This window comes from Cyprinodon variegatus, unplaced genomic scaffold (assembly GCF_000732505.1).
Source record: "Cyprinodon variegatus isolate N-32 unplaced genomic scaffold, C_variegatus-1.0 Scaffold658, whole genome shotgun sequence".
NCBI lineage: Eukaryota > Metazoa > Chordata > Actinopteri > Cyprinodontiformes > Cyprinodontidae > Cyprinodon > Cyprinodon variegatus.
In genome coordinates this window covers 101,730-122,678 of record NW_015151111.1, presented here as the reverse complement: position 1 = coordinate 122,678, position 20,949 = coordinate 101,730, and the positions used below count along the sequence as shown (strand labels likewise).

At 36.2% G+C, this 20,949-nt stretch overlaps 1 protein-coding gene across 1 annotated transcript; it reads left to right on the top strand.

Moving 5' to 3' along the window:
• The first annotated feature begins 995 nt into the window (after window positions 1–995).
• On the top strand, window positions 996–20,037 carry LOC107096908 (phospholipase B1, membrane-associated-like). Its single transcript, XM_015393797.1, has 43 exons — window positions 996–1,053; window positions 1,494–1,549; window positions 1,673–1,736; window positions 1,849–1,912; window positions 2,651–2,685; window positions 3,828–3,894; window positions 3,978–4,020; window positions 4,112–4,180; window positions 4,271–4,336; window positions 4,436–4,491; window positions 5,142–5,208; window positions 5,286–5,393; window positions 5,525–5,578; window positions 5,897–5,962; window positions 6,075–6,161; window positions 6,247–6,307; window positions 6,393–6,451; window positions 6,730–6,803; window positions 7,215–7,258; window positions 9,211–9,319; window positions 9,428–9,479; window positions 9,573–9,653; window positions 10,192–10,257; window positions 10,361–10,461; window positions 10,568–10,649; window positions 11,515–11,619; window positions 11,724–11,819; window positions 11,905–11,976; window positions 12,063–12,140; window positions 12,223–12,283; window positions 12,368–12,426; window positions 13,346–13,413; window positions 13,496–13,539; window positions 13,659–13,758; window positions 13,860–13,911; window positions 14,026–14,106; window positions 14,747–14,812; window positions 14,918–15,012; window positions 17,383–17,464; window positions 17,547–17,651; window positions 17,771–17,866; window positions 17,952–18,026; window positions 19,253–20,037. The coding sequence occupies exons 1-43, from the start codon at window positions 996–998 to the stop codon at window positions 19,592–19,594; spliced, it is 3,366 nt and encodes a 1,121-aa protein (XP_015249283.1). The 3' UTR covers window positions 19,595–20,037.
• The last annotated feature ends 912 nt before the right edge of the window (window positions 20,038–20,949 follow it).

The following is a 20,949-nucleotide window of genomic DNA, read 5'->3' as shown; positions in this document are numbered from 1 at the left end:
TGTGCAATAGATGCAGCATCAGCTTAACTTACATAATTACCTGAAAGTATCCGTTCCATAAGTACAGGCACAAAGGAATGCATGAAATCTCCATGTTTATGGGGAATTCTGTGTGTAGTATTGGTATGCTGCAAAAACAGGGCAGAGTTTTCCTTTAAAAAAAAATAAACAGCTTTGGTTTGTTGGCTTAGGTCAAGCCTCCAAACCTTTTTTTTTCAGTCTCACCATTACTGGTGAGAAGAGCTTCCCAACACCATTATTCTGACACCATGTGTTTTTTCATACTATACTCAGGGAGAAACTCTCCCACACAGTATCTTTCATAATGTCTTGCTCATGCTCAGTTTACATTTATTATAATTTGGCTAGAGATTGTGAAAGATAGATGGAAAGGTGTATTCTATTAACTAATTAGATGACTTCTGCAGGTACATGGCTGCAAAATATTTCATTCAGAGGTGTCAGAAAAAGGAGGTTGAATGCAAATGCATATCACACCTCTCAGATATTTATTTAGCTCTCTTAAAAAACCCTTTATCCAGTTCCTTTTAGTTCACACTCCTTAATTTTGTAAAGCTCTCTATCAAAGAAAAAACCCTAATAAGCTGATCAAAAGTTGCGTTATGAAAGACTTAAAGGTATCCTGCCACTTAAAACAATGAATGGCCCACCAAAGTTTTATCTCTCTTAAAAGGTTTGAAGCCAGCTTGTGTTTATAGTAGTAAATGTAGGAATCAGCATTACTGAAATAATTGTAACTGCACTATAATATCTATTCAAGCTTCCAAAATATCCAGTTTTATTTCCGATCTTTTTCTTCCTTGTTGTTAAAAACCTCGCCCTGTTTAGGGCTTTTGCCCGCTCCACCCCCTCCACAGGTGGAGAGTACTTTTACAGCAAGTGAAAGCTCCCAGTCATTTTTCCTCTGAAGTTGTGCAGGAGGAAAGAGCAGCACAAACCAACAGATTTTAGTGTCAATCACATCTCTCTGCATCATGACTGGAGCTGCCCTCATGATCCTGGCAGCCCTTGGATTCTGCCACACATTCACAGGTGAAGTCCTTCATTTCTTCATAATAGTCTAGAACATTAATTGCAATTCACAGGTATGTGAAGACATCAGAGAGATCTGGCAACTGAATAGCCATGTTGCTCTTTACAAGCTCTTTTAGCGGGAATCTTTACTTGTTTTGCTGATGTACCTAGAGAGTGTTGATTTCACACTAACATCCACAATTTTTGCTGTTTTGTTATTTATTTTGATCTGTTTAAGCTTTTACCATTATTGTATCGTATCAAATGGTTTACAGCATTTTTCTAAAGTCTAAGGACTTTAGCCTGCAGTTAAGAAAAGCCAAGTTTATAAAGAGTGTCATTGCAAAACTACACCAGGATTTAATGTCATCTTTGTTTATTGATGACATGTAGGTTAACTGTTTTAACTGTGGTTTTCTCCCAATAAAGTAATAATCTTTGCCCCTTGTCACATGTAGTTATTGCTGGTCCTGATTTGCAAAGAAATGGACCTCTGACACATGAATCAGAAGAGGTATAGTAACATTTCTCTTCCAGTATATGAGTCATGTTTTGATTTATCTGTAAATGTACTGCATAACCAATATATTGCTCAAATACTGTGCATCTTGTATTGTTTTTTTTTTTTGTACTGCAGACAGAAACTTTCATGCCAGCCATTTGCAGAGCAATACCTTCTCCCCGGTCCTCATCCCAGTCAGGTAATACACCCCTATCATTATTAAGCCTATTGAAGAGATTCAACACTTTAGGAATTTGTATTGGCCTAATGAAAAGGTTGTGACATTTCTGACATTTTTCCCCCATCATCAGTTCATGCTCTTACACCAGCTGACATCGCAGTGCTTCACACTGTCGGGATGCCTCTGTCCGAAAGGTACAAAACCTACATAACACACATACAAGCTTGAAGCAGCCAAAAATGTGATTTTCTCTCTTTTTTCTGCTTTTTATCATGAATCAGTGACTGATTGAAAGTAGCTACATGAATCTGGTATATGACGGCACACCACAGTGACATATACAGCAAATTACCAGCAATAGTATGTCTGTTTGCCTTAAATGAGAGGTTTAAGTTGCTGTGCACTTCTGGTCAGAGCTGAATAAAATAGCTGCACACTGGTTTCCGACACACATTAAAGACAAATTTTGCTGTTTATACCGTCCATTATGTCTATAATGTTTCAAACCTTCTATTGGCAAGCAGCATGTTTGTTAAGCAGTCGACTGCAGGTTAGAAACTCAGTTGGATAGTTCAGCTAATTAAGCAGAAAACTTCATCTTTTATTTTTAATGAGCAAAATGACAAAAAGGTATAATGTTCTCACAGTTTGCATCTTGAAAAACCTTTCTAAATGTAGGACTTTTTTATTCTTTTTTCGTGCCTCAGTTTGTTTATTAAATTAATATTTTTCAAAAGATAACATGACTTAAAAATAAAGACTGTGATTAATTGTCATACGTGACGCCAACCAGAGCACGTTTTGAAATTCTTTTTTAGTTGTATTGTAAAACCATAGTTTTCAGGAATCTCCTCATTGATATGCTTACTTCTTTTTAAGGAATCATGAATATATTTTTTAGTGCGAAATAACTTGCTTTTTTTTATTATCAGGAATGAAGCCTCCAGAGTTGTTAGTAGGCTGAGAGGTAAGATTATTTTAAACTTTTTAAATGCATCTTTAAGCCAGGGAGTTTTTTATCTTTTCCATTAGGAGGTCCTTATTGTTTGGTTTTTAACCTGCCCATTTTGTTATCTGCTCCCATATGGATCCATTCTTTGAAAGCACTCTGTCTCCTTCCGTCTTTAGGCAGGTGTTTGTCAAACTCTGTTGGACAATTGTTTTAATAATTTGAAGGTATGGATAACTTAGATATTTAGATATTTAGATATTTAAAATAAAAGAGACTGAGGTGACGATTTTAGTAGCTTGTCAGAGGGCTGGTGTTTGGAAGTCTGACTCCAATCACTTTCATTGGTGACCATTGGTTTTAGGGTCCATTCCAGGTAAAAGGTTCTTGTAAATCCAGGTCATATCATATCAGAAAAAAGAGTACAAAAAAACGCACAAACACTAGGCTTCATTTCTAGTAGTTTTAGATGCTTCCTAGGTCTTTGGAAGAGCCACTCTGCACATTTGAAAAATACTTTTTCCCAAACGCTTTTCGGAACTTCTTTCTTACAAGCTCTAAAGTAAAGATGCAGTTTGGCCAAAGAATGAAAAATCTTCAGATACAAGAACCAAGCCTCCAGTTGGTTTGTTTGTTTTAATTTTTTTTTTTTTGCATTTCAAGGTAATTTTATTTCTTTTTAGCCCTTAAATTTGCCTCCTTCTCTGGACTGGATTTACATTAGCAGGGTAGGATATAAAGCAACTTTTTAAAAGTGACTAAATATGCTTAAGTAGATGCAAAAGATGCATGAATTATTTTCTTCAGTGAGGATATAAATCAAAAGAAGACTCTTCACCTAAACACTCGTTGGATTATGTATTAGAAAGTATTTATTCAAGGCCGGCAGAAAGCTCATATCAAGTGCAGATAGTATCTCAGCAATAGTCTGATTAGGATGCACTTTGAAGAGAAAGTTATCGCATCAATAGCCATGCAGTGAATTAAACTTATCTGTAAGCTCTGATAGCAGGCCATAAACACAGAACACTGACCTTCAGGACACCTAACAATGAGCACAACATGATTACAGGGATCGAAGCTTCCCTGTTTCACAAAATTGTATAAATTTGCTGTGTCATAGCATTATGTCATTTAATGTGGGCTCTATGTTTGCACAGAGCTGTTATCCATGTTTAATCCCAATGTGGTCACTCAGCATGAGGCTCAGACCTCATTTAATCAGAGGTAATACAAATAAATCTAACATTATAAATGCTTCAGTGGAAACAATAGCATTATTCCTCATGAGTGGAGGTAATGTGTTGCAGGACTTCAATACAAGAGGTTGATGACCTTTCCTCCTCCAATCAGGTATTATTAGTCTATTCATGCCCATTTTGAAAAGTTTTAAAAATGTTATTTGTTTGTTTTCAATCAAACTCATTTGACTTTATTGTTTTAGGAAGTGACAGACTGGCAGTTAGTGCTGTTGTTTGTCCCTGCGGATTTAAGATGTGCCTGTTCACCAGATGTGAGTTTTCTTGTTTCAAATCTTAAAATATACATTTTAAACCCTTAAAAATGTCTTCCTGAATGATGTTTTTGGTTCTTTGCATAACAGGTTGATGCAAAAGTTAAAACCACAGTTCAGGAGGTGGACACAGCTCTGAACAGGCTGCAGAATCAGGTGTGATATTGATCAGATTACTCTGTCAACAGTGAATGAAACATTGAGAAAGTCAGAAACACTTGCTGTAATATTTTTAACCTGTTAATGTTTTCCCAGATGCATCGCACTTTAGTTCACGTGGTGGTCTGGAGTGGACACCATCAGAAAGATGAGTAAGTGATTAAAAATCAAGGATAAAAGTGATCAATCCTCCCTGATTCATACGGAGGCACAATCTAGGTGCAATGCAGCACCTCATAAAATGTATACGTCTGTGAAAAGGAACTGAAATAAACCCAAACTAATCAGCATAAAAAATGACAGCAATATATAATCTTGTTCAACATTTAGAACACATATGGCAACAGAAAACTAACACTGCGTTACGCACTGATTATACAATCTTGTGATAAATGGTGGTTGCTGCATTGAAGGGCTGCTTTTCTTCAGGAGGAGGAAAACTGATAAGAGCTGAGGAGAAGATGGATGGAGCAACCTGTGTTTAATTCTTTAAGGAAAACCCGTTAAAGTTTTCCAGCAGGATGATAGCATGGCCAGTCTTTTCTCATGGAAACCCAAATGTTGGGAAATTAGCTAAAAAAATATATAAGAATAAAAAAATGTAAGGATATTTTGCATTGCCGTTATAAAAAGAAAGGACACGTATTTCAGTGTTTTGTCAAATCCTATAAAAGTGCAATTAATAATCTGATAAAATATGAAAAGGTTCAAGGAGTGTGAAGACTTTAATAAAATATTTTAAACCTTTAAACCATAAAGGTCTAATTAAGTTAAATGTTTGCATTTTTTTGTTTTGCAGCAGTTGTTCATGTGCAAAACCAGGTATAAACCCAGGACTACATAAAGCATTCCTGCTGAAAGCACTACAGGTACAACACTGATCAGGATGTTCCCACCCATGTGTCAGAGCTATTTTAATAGCAGCATATTTAATTTTTGCTTTCAGGACTCTGTAGGTGATCTTTTGAAAAATCCTTCACGGTACAGCAGAGGTGAAGACTTCACAGTTGTCCTGCAGTCTTCTCCAGTTGTTCTTGAATCCTACCCATATTCTGTAAGTAAATAGTAACTAATAAAAACTGTTATAACCAACAAGTGGATTTCCGAAATAATGCATTTCCTGTGACATTGTATGCTCACTATTGGCTAATGTGTAACCTATACCCTGGGTATGATCCTTTGAAGGAAATCTTAGACTCCCATCTCGATGAATTGGCTTTGCAGCTGTGGACTGATATGGTAAGTTCCCATAAATGAACTATAGACATGCGCACTTTAAAGAACACGGCGTGCACTAATGTCTGGTACACAACAAAAAAAACGTGCTGTAGATAACGGGACACAAGCACTATAATCTAAAGGAGATCGACTAATCTGTTTATCAGACTGATTAGATATGAGATTTTAAGATTAACCTTGTTAAACTCTGGCTTATTTTCTCACACTCCTATAAATCTGGAGTATGAGGAAATAGGAAATGTGTGCAATCATCTCCATTAAACATTACTGAAAAGGATGACCCCCAAATATCAATTAACCATAGATTTCCTCCATCAGCTCCAGCCGTCAACAGACCAGACTAAAATGAAAAACAATCTCATCAATGTTCCCTGTCCGACTGAGGTGAGATATACCTCTGCATCCAGTTAAAGAAATAAAAAAATCTCGACTTCTCATATGACCTCTCCTCTTCTAATTTATATGATTAAACTTGAAAACGTTTACATTTCCCCAGGAAAGGCCTTTCCTCCGAACATCCATAAACTCCCCCATTGGAAAAGAGGAGGAGGTTGTCAGTAAAGCCTCTGCACCTATAGATCCTGTAAGTGCTATTTTAAAAGAAACAAACCAGATTATAGAGAAACAGTGTCTGATTAAGAATAATGAGGGTTATTATTCACTTTCAGGTAACGGGTACTGAAGTGCTTTGCAAAGATCGTACTCCATCTCCTGTCACACCCTCATCAGGTAAAGGATTTATTTTCCCAAGTATAAAATCTGGTAAATGGTTAAATTTAGGTTACCTAAACTGAGCTGTTACTTTTCTGAGCAGTTCATAAAGTCAAACCAGGGGATATCAAGGTGGTCGCTGCTGTGGGCGACTCTCTGACTGTAAGTTATGTTGCCCTTTCTTATATCAGTAACTAGATTAGCTATATTAGCTGTTTAAATGAGATGTCCAGCTCATTCCCTGTATGATAAATTTAGCACTAGGTTAGATTTTCTCTGCTCTTTGTGTAAACGGCTAATTGAGATTAGTAATTGACATCAATCGACATCAATAATTATCAATATTATCACTATCATTCCAGTGTTTTTTTTTACACTAATACTGAAATATGATTTACATATTCCAGGATAACACATGAAAATAATGGACTTTTTTGCAGGCAGCCAATGGTGCCGGTGCTAAAGAGGACAACCTATTATTGGTGACTTATCAATATAGAGGACTGTCATGGAGGTGAGTTGATTGTTTGCTTGTTTTATATAGTTTTTAGTTTTATAAATCTTATCAATATATATATATATATATATATATATATATATATTTAACCCCAGTCGGCCTTGCCAGATGGCTGCTCACACTGAGCCTGCTTCTGCTGTAGGTTTCTTCCTGTTAAAAGGGAGTTTTTCCCCTCCACTGTCGCTAAAAGCATGCTTAGTGTGAGGGATTGCATTTGAGTCAATGAGTCGATGCAATCAACTTGTTTTCCTTAGATAGAAAACTTTGAATCAATTTGACTGACAGTTCACCTGATCTAAGTGCCTTGAGATGACATGTGTTGTGAATTGGCGCTATATAAATAAATTGAATTGAATATATATATATATTATTTAATAAACTAAGGATGTCTTCTTTTGCAATTTTCAGCATTGGTGGAGATGGAAACATTACCACTGTGACAACTCTACCAAGTATGTTTGTTTGCTATGTTTTATATTGAAATGATTATTAGGTATAAGGGTTACTCAATGAGGTTTCAACACTTGATGTGGTGCACTCTCTTCCTCATAGAGCCGCCTTTCACGTCAGACAACAAATAAAAATCTGATATTGTCATAAATACACCGCATTGAAAAACTTTTTATGCCTTTACAAGTTTCAGACAAAGATAACTGAAGAAAATGATAAAACATAGTTTTCAATTGACGATTAGATTTGATTGATCAAGGTGAACATTATACAGGCTGATGTGAAAGAATGATTGCCTGATTAAACATAATAACTAGTACAGCCATGCTGAGCAAGAAAAACTGGCATTAAACATTTGCAGCAGCGTTTTTATACATGAATAGTCTTTATTAGGAGAATACCAAGAAAATAATAGATTTCCACCCCCCAGAGCCATTAGGAAGTTCAAATATTTATGTGCTTTAGTTTATGAAGTGGCTCTTTTTGTCTACTTTTAATAAATATATTCTTATATGGCCTGATATTTTATGCTCCCATCAGCCAAATGGTAGTCCAAGTCCTAAAGCAGTAAACCAAACCCAATCCATCATACTACCACCACCATGTTTAACTGTCAGTATGATCCTCTTAAAATAAAATTCTTTCTTAGTTGTATCAAATGTATGAATATTCATTTTTGTTTGACAGTAAAATATGTTTGATTATCTCAACCTTTTAAGACATAGAAGGTAAAACCAGACAAAACAATCTCTGAGGAGGCAAATTTTTCCTAATAAAACCGTAAACAGAACTCAACTCAGAATTGTATGTTCCTTTTTATACTCTCTGACGTTTATAATGGCTTGATGGATGGCCACGGCTCACACATCAATGGCCAGTGCAGTGATGTAATTTGATAACATTGCAGGTGTTTGCCTTTGAACTTTGTGCTGATAACAAGCTGGATTGTAGTTAATGAATTAATATTTCATAATGCGTCACTTCAATTAATATCAAACATGCCACATTATATAATGCAACCCGGTCTAGTTTAAACCTCATTATCTGCTGCTGTATAACTGCAGTTCACTTGGCTCTTAATTGCAAAAGAACCCAAAGGCCTCAAATTCAAATGAATAAAAGTAAATATTTAGCTTTCTTTTTCTTGTAGAAAAAGAATTGATTGATTCTATGAATATTTGGCAATATTACATTAGATGGTTTTGTCATGGTAGGTATTTTGGATAATACCTAAGTATTAGCCAGTACATATTTTCACCAAGACATACTACAGCAGATATATTCTCAAGGTTTTCCGTTATACTAATTGCCAAAAACTAAAATTGTGGAAACATTATGGAAACTATAGTAAAACATAATTTGATAAAAACTTTTAAATGTTTATTCAAATTTGTTTCAAATATACACTCAATGTAAATATGAAACATATTTTTAACATGTTTTCTACAATCCTTTGGGTTGTGCAATAAAGATAAGAAGATATCTGATGTGACAGAGAAGCAAAATTCAACTAGACAGTAGGCATGTTTCTAAAATACTTACTGAGAGTTTGGTCAAGGATTAACATGGATTCATTTTAAGGTTCTGATAACATCTTTATTAGGGTGTCGGTACATGTTCATGAACCTTAAATAGTTTAAATAATTTGCAAATCCATGCATATTGCTTCAACAAACCAAACGAAGAAGAAATCATCATCATCAACAAATATATATATATGTATATTCTTATAAAATGAACATAACATTTGCAGGAATATATATATATATATATATGTATATTCTTATAAAATGAACATAACATTTGCAGGAATATTACAGATGTTCAAAATGCCGATGAAATCACAGTTCATATAAAAACTGTGAATAAGCTGTATCTATCTAAAGCTATTTACAGCAGTATAGTATAGATATATATTTTTCTTTATTTTATACTGCCCAATGATTTTTTGTAGACATCCTGAAGGAGTTTAACCCAAAGGTGACTGGATTCTCAACGGGCATCGGGAACCAGGACAGTTCAGGAGCCTTTCTAAATCAAGCCGTAGCAGGAGCACAGAGTGTGTAAGTTCACCGCCATCCATCCCAAAGCTTAAAAACCTTTTCATTTCCACATTAAGAAGAAGTGTGTGGTAATATCACTGGCTTACTAATAGTTGTCTTCTCTTATAGTGACATGGTACCGCAAGTGCGCACTCTAGTGGCCAAAATGAAAAATGACTCGGTAAATTACACGTTATAAATGCAATATAATATCACATTTCTATGCCTCATATTGTTTACCATTAACATTAGAGCATTTATCCATTTTTTTCAGCGTATTGATTTCAACAATGACTGGAAAGTGATCACCATGTTTATTGGGGGCAATGATATATGTGCCTACTGCACAGACAGTGTAAGTTCTTCCTTCCCACACATTTTAAAAGTTACACAATTTTTTGGAATCATATCTAAATGTTCAAGTTGAAGCATGCTTAAATAAATACATTTATTTTGAATGGTTGACATATGGTTTACCTCAATTATTTAACATTATAATGTATAGTTATCCCAGAAGCACCTTCAGTCAGGCTCATTTCATCACGCTGCACCACAGAGCGCAGCAGGAAGTCATTCCTGCCTGTGGCCATCAAACTGTATAATTCATCTCTCTGGCAGTCATTTAATTTTCGATTGTGTATACTGTGATCCTTATTTATCTTATTTTATTCTTATATCTTACTTGTACTTACAATTTTGTTCTCTCTCTTCTGTAAACGGTTGCACTGCAAGAAAATAATTTCCCTCCAGGGATTGATAAAATGATTCTGATTCTGATTATCTTACAATTTTAAAACTAGGTGAAAAAAACATCCCATCTCAGTGGAAGCGAACTAATATTTAACTACATGTGTCCTATCAAATACATCAAATAATTACAATTGTCCCTACAGGTCCTTTTTTCAGCTAGAAATGTGGTTCTCCGTATTAAGGAGGCACTGGACATACTCCACGCAGAAGTACGTTCATGTCATATTGCATCATTATAATAAAAGCAGTTTTAATGTATATATATATATATATTAAATATGAATGACTAAAGTCTACTTATTTATCTTTCAGGTGCCTCGTGCAATTGTTAATATGGTGGAGATGTTTAATATCATACCCCTGCGGGAATTGCACCAGGACACATCTTTGGGTTGTCCCACCTGGATGGTCAAGTTAGTGATTTTTTTCTCAGCAATACAAATAGTTAAGATAAAAAAAAAAAAAAAACAAAACTCTGCCTTGTTGCTATTAACAGTCCTAATGCTGATTTTCTTTTAGTATAATTTGCCCCTGTGTGCTGAAGCCCCTTGATGGATCACAAGAGCTGCAGAAGCTCAGTGATTTCAACAGAGCTTATCAGGTAAAGTTGAATATGTTGTTGAAGATTTTTTTCATCCTTGGTATCAGATTTAATCCAAATTTTACTTTGTGTTTTGGAAGTAATATACTTCTCTTTGACTTGGAAGAAAATTAACAAATTAGAAGGCTTTTAAATTGATAGCAGGAATTACCTGTATTTAATGCATACAGGCCCTAATGGGTGTGTAACTATTCCTCCACTTAGTAATAGCAGAGCTTTTATCAGCTATGAAACAGACTGTGCTGCTACTAATTCCATGCTTTTGTCACTCTAAACTTTTGTCACTGTGGTCAAGCAGATTAATCGTTATTAATCTTATTTTTCCATCAAACGTTTCTCCAAACAACGACTGGCTTGTTTACTTGGAAAGCTATAAATATCTGTTATCCTTTCAGTTCAAATCTCTATATGATTTTAAAATTTTAAATTAGATCTTGGTGGAAATTGCTTAACTGGTTTTTTAAAAGATAATTACCTTTTTTAATATTTTTTTCATAAAAGTGTGAAGTTAGATTTGTTTTTAAATCCTAATTCTCCTTAGTTTTGCATTATTCTGAATAATTCTCTTTTAAAGTTGCATTTTTTAACCAATATGTTCAACATAATATTCCAAAATGCACAGGAGAATTCACTAGTTTTCCATTTGGTCAGGTTAAGACCTGGAAAATACTGAGATTTTTTTTTTAGAAAATAGTATTGGCCATAAATAATATTTTTATTTTGGTTTGTTCTTTAAGCTTGTAGTGAAACATGTACTATTTTAGAAATGTGTGTGTTTAATTGAATAAATATTGTGATATGTATTACAAGGAAGCAACAGAAATCTGTGTCTGCTACTACTCCTATACCTTTTTCTCTTCTGCAGCATCATATGAGAGAGCTGATTGACTCTGGACGGTATGACAAACATGACAACTTCAGCGTGATACTGCAGCCCTTCTTTAGAGAGGTTATTGTTCCCAGGTTAGAGGTGAGCAATGAGGCTATCTGTGTGTGGAAAGGCTTTTTCTTCACAGATTTTCTTTTATTTTTAATTTTCACTTTTTAACTAATCATTTTCGCCTTTCATATCAGGATGGTCGGCCTGATCGCTCTTATTTCGCACCTGATTGTTTTCACCTCAGCCAGAAATCTCACACCCTCATGGCTCGGTCGCTTTGGAACAACATGGTAGAGTTTGCTCTGTGGTGCATCACATGTTTCTCTTTTTATTTCCTTTTTAATCTAAAACAAAGCTTTGGTTTTCACATCTTAGTTCGAGCCAGTCGGCAATAAGACCCACACACAAGACTTCCAAGGTGATATTAACCTGAATTGTCCATCAGAGGTAAGTCCTTTTCAGAAACTCTATCGTATCTATTGTTCCAAAGATTTGCAAAGGATTCAGGCTTATTTTGGTTCTTTCCCCCCTAGAGTATCCCATTTATTCGAACAGCAGCCAACAGCAACTACACCTTTCCAGGTCCTCCAGCAGTAGCTCCAAACATCACTGTAAGTCTCATTTCCTTAATTTTAATCTGCCAAGTATTCATTTTGTAAGCATCATGCAAAAAATTCCTTTGTCACATTTTAGAACTGGGGCAAGGACTTCTCCTGTACTCCTATGAGTCCATCAAACTCTGTGCCCACCTCAGGTAAGCATCCTGGTGACAATGAATTTGATTATTGGGTTTGAGACATTTGGGACATAAAGAAGTACTCATTTTGGCTTTTATTAGCTCACAGAGTACGTCCAGCAGACATTAAGGTGGTCGGGGCTCTTGGAGACTCTCTAACAGTAAGTAAATGCTGGTTGGAAGGTCTGATTTAGTGCATGAAATCTGGAATCTAGTCAGAAGAAAGCCTAGCAACTCCTCTTCTTTTAGTAAAGGAAATTTTGTTTTACTTTTAGGTCTACTTTCTAAAGTTTTCCACACCATTTCTGAAATGGTGTCGCATTATTGTTCTGAGCGACTTGCAGGGTTTAAAATCTATTTTTGGATCATGAGCAAAGTACCCAAAATATATCTTCTACTCTGTCTTGCAAAATTTTGGAAAAGTCTGCAGTTTGCATCTAAAGTTTTGCAGATCTTATAAAAAAATAAGATAAAAATAAAGATACATTTAATGTAGTTAGATTTATATTTACAGACAAGAAGATTAAAAAAATCTAATCGTAAAACTAGATTAACAGATCAGTGATTTTTTCCTATGTTGATTTATTTCCAAAATTGTCAAATTGGTAATTGTACACTAGTGGCATATCTGAGTAGATTTTCATGAATTCCCATGGTTGCCATGGTTTTTAAGAGAAAACGTCACAATTAATCAAGTTCAGGGCTACAAATCTGGCCTTTATGAAAGAACAATAAGCCATGGGGGGTCCACATCTATTGTTTACCATGACTCAATTGGGACCACGAAGATTATAAAGAAGGTTTTCTGTTAAGTTCAAAACTATTGCACTTCATATCTGATAATGGGAATTAAGATCAAGCCTGCTGATTGGTTAAAATGGTCCAGTCAAAGTACAGATCTGACTTAGAATCTGTGGCAAGGCTTGAATTGATGTGAAAAGATTAGTTTCCTTTATTGTGTTTGTTTCCTTCCATGTCACAGTAAAAATCTTTCAACATAAAACCTAGAAAAAAAAAACCTGGAAAATGTACTGTATCTGAAGATGGACTACAGACACTAGCTTTTATCTTCCCCTACAGGCTGCTTTTGGTGCAAGGGCGACAAACCTGCTGGAGCTGCCTATAGAATACAGGGGTGTGTCATGGAGGTGAGACACATTATAAGAAAGCTCTAAGCAAATCCCTGTACCTCTGCAAGCATTTTATTCATTTAATGTCTCTGTTAATTAGTATTGGAGGGGATGACACTCTGGAGACTGTCACCACACTGCCCAGTAAGCCTCGCTTTCCCCCCTATGTTATGTAACTGCAAACTAGCAACACTAGAGGTCAGACCTAGCCCAGGCAATTTCTCTGCAATGTTGTAAAACATATTTGTAACTTTCTACATTAGATATCCTCAAGAAGTTCAATCCTGGTATCAAAGGGTTTTCAACGGGGACTGGGAAAGACAATATTGGCTTCAATATGGCCATATCTGGGGCTAAAGCAGGGTAAGCTGAAACATTTCCCAGGAACATTATATACTGATTAAAATGAATGAATTTATGACCTCATAGAAGTAGCATGCTGATACCTTGATGATTGTGTGCAGAGGGATTCCAGGGCAGGTCAGAAGCCTGGTTGATGCCATGAAAAATTCTGCGGTGAGTTTATTTCTGATTTGTTCTGTTGCTCAGATTTGTTGCAGTTCATAATATTTCATTCTAATCTTTGCACCATCTGTCTGCTACTCTGAATCTTTTATTGGCTGGAGTTAGACCGTGGATTTTCAGAATGACTGGAAGCTTGTGACCCTCTTCATCGGAGGCAACGACCTTTGTCAGTACTGCAACGACCGGGTGAGCCCTTCCCCTGCAATGCATTGGATCTCTGATTAAACTCCCTGGGGGTTGTGTGGAGCTGCCTCATGATATCACTCCTCAAATGGATCTAAGCTCCTGAGCACAATGAGGCTTTGTGAAGGGCTCTCCTCTAATAGCCGTATTGTGTCAGAGTGAGATGAGAGCAGACATGCTTTCTTTTCAATGAGCACATTCTGTTACCTTACCCCTCCAACACAGACCTCCCGTCTCCCACATCTATCCCAGCCTCTGTCTGCATTGAAGAAGCACAGAGGGGAGGGATAGAGACAGGCCTTGTTCCTGAAGTGGGATAAACAACTCAAAAGACTTTCTTCATCTTGTCTGACTCATCTTAGGCTTTATAGACTAAGCAGTCTTTCTTTTAAAGTATCTATTTTAAAACAGGATATTAGAAAGTATCCTAATTTAAGATGAGGACTTACCCTGGGGTAGTTCCAGCATGGTGGAAGCAGTTATGTGTGTAGTCTTATGGTTGAATGCCTCTTCTAACTTAATAAATAAAGAACAGGCCACAAACCCATTAGCTGTGGTAGTGTTGAACTGCAACCAGGGAGCCATCCATGCACTGTTAAAAAAAACTTTGCTTATTTTATTATTTTTGCCTCAAACACCACAGGCTGCGCTTTCACATACAAACTACGGCAATTACTTGAGGACAAGCTTGGATATTCTGTACAATGAGGTGAGATTACAATTATTATTCATTTTTACTTTTCTTTAAAATCAGCACTGAACGTTAAAAGGATAAAAGCTAATGAGATTATTTTTTCTTTGTGTTTTTTTTTAGGTTCCCAGAACTATCGTCAACGTCGTAGAAATCCTGGAGGTTTCAGACCTTCGCAAAATCAATAAGGATAGTATTGGATGCAGCCTGGTGCAAAAGTATGCAACAATATTTGGTCTGATCACTTCTTTATTATTCAGAGAAAGAAAAAGTTCATAAGCTCCTAACAAGTAAATGCTGGGAATAATTTTGTTTTAATCACCAGAAACAATAGAAAACCACTTTGTTTAATTTCTTGGAAAACATATTATAAAATTATTGATGTTACAATAGAGTTATGTAAAACATGTTATTTCAGGCAATGAGTTACATATCTACAGTGCAGGTATTCTGGATAACACTCTTTGCCAACCTAATGCCAACCAGTTATTTTAAAGTTATACATTTGAGATGGACGCCCTAACTTAACCAATGTAAACACAATAAATCTTAAACAGGGAATGCCCGCTGTTTGGTATGGTGGAGGATCTGTTGTGCTGTTTTTCCTCCAAAAGAACCAGATTTCGTGTTAGAAAACATGGCATTAGAAAATATTTAAAGTGCCAAATGATTGTTTTATAAATACAAATCTAACAGGTTTTAACAGATTGTAAAACCTAACAATTACCAAATTATTTTAGGCGAACAGAACTCTTTTCTCATCAACTTGTTGTTTATACTCATTGTGGGGCCTACTGGTTATAGCATTGCGCTTGGAATTCAGAGGTTCTGAGTTCTAGCCCAACTCCCACAGACTGCCACTCTGCCTCCCTGAGCAAAACCCTTAACCCCACACTCCCCAGGCGCCGCTCAATGGCAGCCCACTGCTCCCCAAGGGGATGGATTAAATGCACAGAGTAAATTTCATTGCTCAGTACTTGTTACAATGTAATGATAATAAAAAAGGTTTTAAAAAAATCTTAAATGAAACGAGTGAACTACTGGACAAAATATCCTTCATAAATAAATATATTTAAGGTGCGTTCAGGAAACAAAGTTAAGTATTTGAAAGTGGTAGGACAATCAGATCAATGTGAGAATTAGATCTTATTGCCTGACTATTTGGCAAAAGGTGTGGCTAATGCTGCAACACCATAAGTAAGGTTATTGATACAATCAATGGGGTCTGTTCAGCAATAGGCAACAGTGTTTGTCAAATCTGCTGGTCACATGGTGCATTATGCATTACATTAGTACTCATTAAAAGAACACCAGTAACCTTGAATGTGAGAGTTTTGACATTCATAATACATATTATATTATAATACTTTATATGCTTAATCTGAAACAAACTTCGGGAGACATTTTAGGCCAAAATGGGTAGGTATTTTCAGTTAGCCGGGCTGCACTGGACTCTATCACCTTAGTTATTTTGCAATTGGTTTTAAGCTTTGTTTAAAGCAGGGGTCACCAACGAGATGCCTGCAGGCACCAAGGGGCCCTCCAGGACCACATGGGGTTCCCTCAGCGTCTTCTAAAAACAGAATGGATCCCCAATTGACTAAGTTTGAAATTGTATTGTATTCTTTTATTGTTGTTTTTTAATCTTTTATTGAGCATTTCATTATGTTAATCATATAGAGCATTTAAGCATTTATAGAGATATTAAAATTACATCTAAAAGAAAGTTAGGAATTATAATAGAATAGAAAGAATAAAAATATGTTTATTATGTATGAAGTTTAGGTGAATGTTGACCCCTCCAGTTCATAGAGCAGCATTGGTAGCCCTTGCTATGACTTAATAGCTATGAAGTAGCCCTCAGCCTTAAAAGGTCAGTGACCCATGGTTTAGAGTATCCTGGACTTAAAAAGAATATATACCTTGAATACAAATGAATAATATTAAAGTAAAGTTGACAAAATAAAGTAACTTACAAATTTTCTGGGTCACAAAAATTACATTTTTATAATACTTTCTTACATAAAAAGTTAATTTAATTGACTTCAAATTGCTTTTGAGATAACTGGTTTGTATATACAATTAGATTTCATTTAATTTACTGGGGTTTGCAGTGTTGGCCTTCAGTGGATGTTTTTTTAACAAATTTATGGCTTGAAACATCAACACAAAAAGTTGTTCTGCCCAATCTTATTCTCTAGACCTAAATCATATTAAATACTGATGGTTAGGTGAAACTATAAAACTGTGTGAGTGAGGAAACTCTTAGGCTCAGTGAGGAAACTGGGCCTAAGAGAGAACCCAGGCATCTGAAACATTTAGACAGATTGTGCTGAGAGGAATGGTCAGATACCTCTTTGGATGCTGATTGTGATTCTGCAGAAGTTACTATCTCCTAAATAATTGAACACACTCAAATAAGATGTTTGATTTTTCCATTTACTTTTCAGTGTAAGATTATGTCATTTCAACAGAAAATAAGATAAGATTGAACAGGGACATTAAAAAAATACACCTGGCCTTTCAACTATTTAACAAGGCAGTTACTCTTCCAGAATAAGCTGTCAATTTCCTAATTTGTCCCACAGGCAGGTCTGCCCTTGCTTCCTGTTGCCTGGAGAGGATTCACCAGAGCTGGCTGAGATGAAATGGATCAATCGCGAGCTGCAGGTTTCTGGACTTTATATGTTTTCTCTGGAACATGACATGAGTTAAATGGGTCAGTGATAATATTTGTATCCACCTTTGCCAGACCGAGACTATAAATGTGGTGTATGGAGGTCGTTATGACGGCAGAGAGGACTTTGCTGCAGTTATCCAGCCTTTTTTCAGAACCTCAGTTATTCCATTAAATGCTGTAAGTCTTCTGTGCAACAACATTCTATTGCGTTTCACCATACATACCAGGATTTAGCTTTAAGGTAGAGCACAGAATCTATTCAGAGAGCCTGTCCTTTTTTTTTTTTATCCCTGCAGGATGGCCTGCCTGACACTAGCTTCTTCTCCGAGGACTGTTTCCACTTCAGTGAGCGAGGACAGGCTGACATGGCAGCAGCTCTGTGGAATAACATGGTGAGTCTAACTGCAGGGTTTACAACGCAGTGTTGCTAAATTACCACCTAAGATGGGCAAAAGCATGTTCTTGTTTCATCTTTAGCTGGAGCCAGTTGGTAAAAAACAGACCTATAACAACTTCACCAACGACAGAAATATCCTCAAGTGCCCCACTGAGGTAAGACAGCTGCTTCGTGTTGCGACTGTTGACCCACTTTTGCACATGCTTTTCTGCTCTAAGTAGAGCACAGTCAGTAGGTATTCACACTGCTTGACTTCATTCGAGTCATTCTGTCACCAATTTATGTATAGTTATCTTTATAAAAATGTCAACAAGATGGTTCAAATGGAAAAAAAATGAAAAAATGGATATGTAACCGGAAAATAGGGGCTTTTAGGGAAAATTATCATGCCTCTAATTCCCACTTAGCTGGAGCTCTGATGTTCTCTTGTGAAGACTAAAAGTGGTACGGTGGCCTTACAGATGCCAGTCGAACAAGCCTGGTTGAATTTTGCTAAAAACTTGCTTGAGCTGAAAAGAAGCTGAATCTTTTGGTCTAATGTAACTAGAGCAGGTTCTGAGATGTCCAGCATGTCTGGAGATGAAAAGCAGTGCTTTATTAAGCATGGAGGTGGCAGCATCATGCATTATGTTTTCATGGGCATAGCATTCAACATAGGATCTGATTTAGATAGAGAGATTATACAAAAATGAACAATTCTGAAATCTGAAGGTCAAAATTACAAAGCATGGGGCTTCACAAGCAGTTTATGAATGCCCCTAAGTGACTCTGTCACAAGATTGACTTTAATGCAATTAATCATCACACTTGAGAGTTAAAAATGCAGTCAGATAATGCTGGCCATCCAAATGGGTTCAGTTTAAGAGGATCTGTATGAAATAATGGGACAAAACACCTCCAAATTTGTGGCAAGCATATAGAGGAATCCAAAAGAGGCTATGATTGGTGCCACAGATGCACAAAAGTCATTCAAACCACATGTGTGAGTACTTACAAAACACTAAATAAAAACAAGAAATGGGTTTGAGGAGTAGAGGAAGTGCATGTGCCCTTTATGTGAAGTACTTACTCCTGAATGCAAATGTCCTCGTTTCAAAGCCCAATCCTATCACCTACTTGCAAACACTTGCGCCTAAAAATGGGTTCTGCTGTGTTAATATGAGGTTTTCTGTGTCAGATTACTACAGTCATTTTTAGTAAATTTGAATATTACTCTTGATGAGGCTCATTTGTCCAAAAAGTTCAATTTGAAAATAATATTTAAGCAGCTTTAATAAACATAAATTTTTGTCTAAAACAAAATATGGAGAAATTGAAGCAAGATGACACTTTCTGTTGGCAGTGTACCTTTCTCTAAATGAAATCCCTTCACCTGTTTCAGGAGCAGCCTTATATCTTCACAAGCATAAACAGTCTTCCCAATTTGGAACCAACCTCAACCTCAGTGCCAACAATGAGCAGCAGTACAGCAGAACCTTGCACCCCACATTGTCCAGGCACTGTCAAAGGATGGCTTGCTGCTGTGCTGACCATCATTGGCCTACTGGTTGGGTGTTGCGTCACCGGGGTCCTCTGTTTCTGCAAAAACAAGCGAAGCAAGAAGAAGAGGACAAGGGCTGCAGTTGAAATGAACAGTTCTGCTCACAACACTTATTCTAACTCAAACACTAGAGAACCCAGGCGGAGAAGCGAGGATAGTGAGGGACAAAACAGCTCCTTTTGAAACTTGGTGGTCTCAGAAATAATGTAACTGTTTCCTTTTCAACAAGGTACCACATCTCTGTCTGTTTTGATTGGAAAAATATATGTTTTACTTTATTTTCTGTGTTCAGTAATTTAACTGACTGAATGAGAGCAAATGCCCTTAAGCTTTGTTTAAACATATCAAAAACGAGGAACAGTTGCACATTTTATCCATGCATAATCAGGTAAGGCATATTTAAAAGTTGTAGCTGGTCTAACAACTAACATATATAGTCACAAACCACTGCAGAGAACATGCAAAATGTGCAAGGACGCAGACTACCTTTGCTGGTTGCACATTACCTCCTGCCTCATATCTGTAACTCGGGTTTTTATATAATGTAACATAAAGTAATAGATATAATGTTCTGCTCAAAGCTGGACAGAAAAAAGTGTACATAATGTGTGGTTATTGTGTGGCATTCTTCTTTCAATGTTTGGTTTAAAGAAAATAATTGTATATTTTGTTGGAATAAATGATTTGAGGGTGATTATTTTTGTCCTTGTGCTCCTTGAAAAGCTGTAAAAGTGTTATAACATCCTAACTGAACCCTTATAATGGGTAAGGCATGACACAGCTTCATTTATTTATAATACCACTAAAAGGGGTGGAAAATACTTAAACCAAAAGAAGAAAATGTAAATATCATTAGGGTATCAGTTAGGACAAGGTCGAAGGATATTATAGAAAATACATTTTATTTAATAAATGATGTCCATTACTAGTTTTTCTTTATTGTTTTTGTTTACTGTGAGTCTCGTTGCATGACAGTTTAGGTAAAGAGCCATACTTCGGTAGGTTTGCACTTGTTGAATGCATGGGCTTCCCATTTTGTGCTGAGAAATTTATCTTAATCTGCAATGTATTTAACGCCTGGGATATGCTTTTGGTATGCTTTATTTCTCCTCTCCTTATTTTACTTACATGGCTGTTTGGTTTTTTAACTATGGAGCTCCATACTATGGAGCTAGAAGGGTGTCAGTATTCACAAACTCACATATGTGATCCCCACATGCACAGGACAAGATCCATACATGCACAGAGTAAGATCCATACATGCAAAGGAAATGATCCACACATGCACATGACAAGATCCAAAAATGCACAGCACAATCCACACAAGTGCAGAAAAAGATTCATACATGCACATGATGATCCAAAAAGGCATATGAATGTAATATTTACAAGTAAAGATACACAATTATATCTTAATTTATACCCTACCAGGGGTTTTTAACAACTTCGCTGCATTTGTGTGTGGATTTTTTTAAACTCCCCTAATGTGACTCAGTTCATTTTTTTTTTTTTTTTACCAAGCTGGAACCAATTAGGTA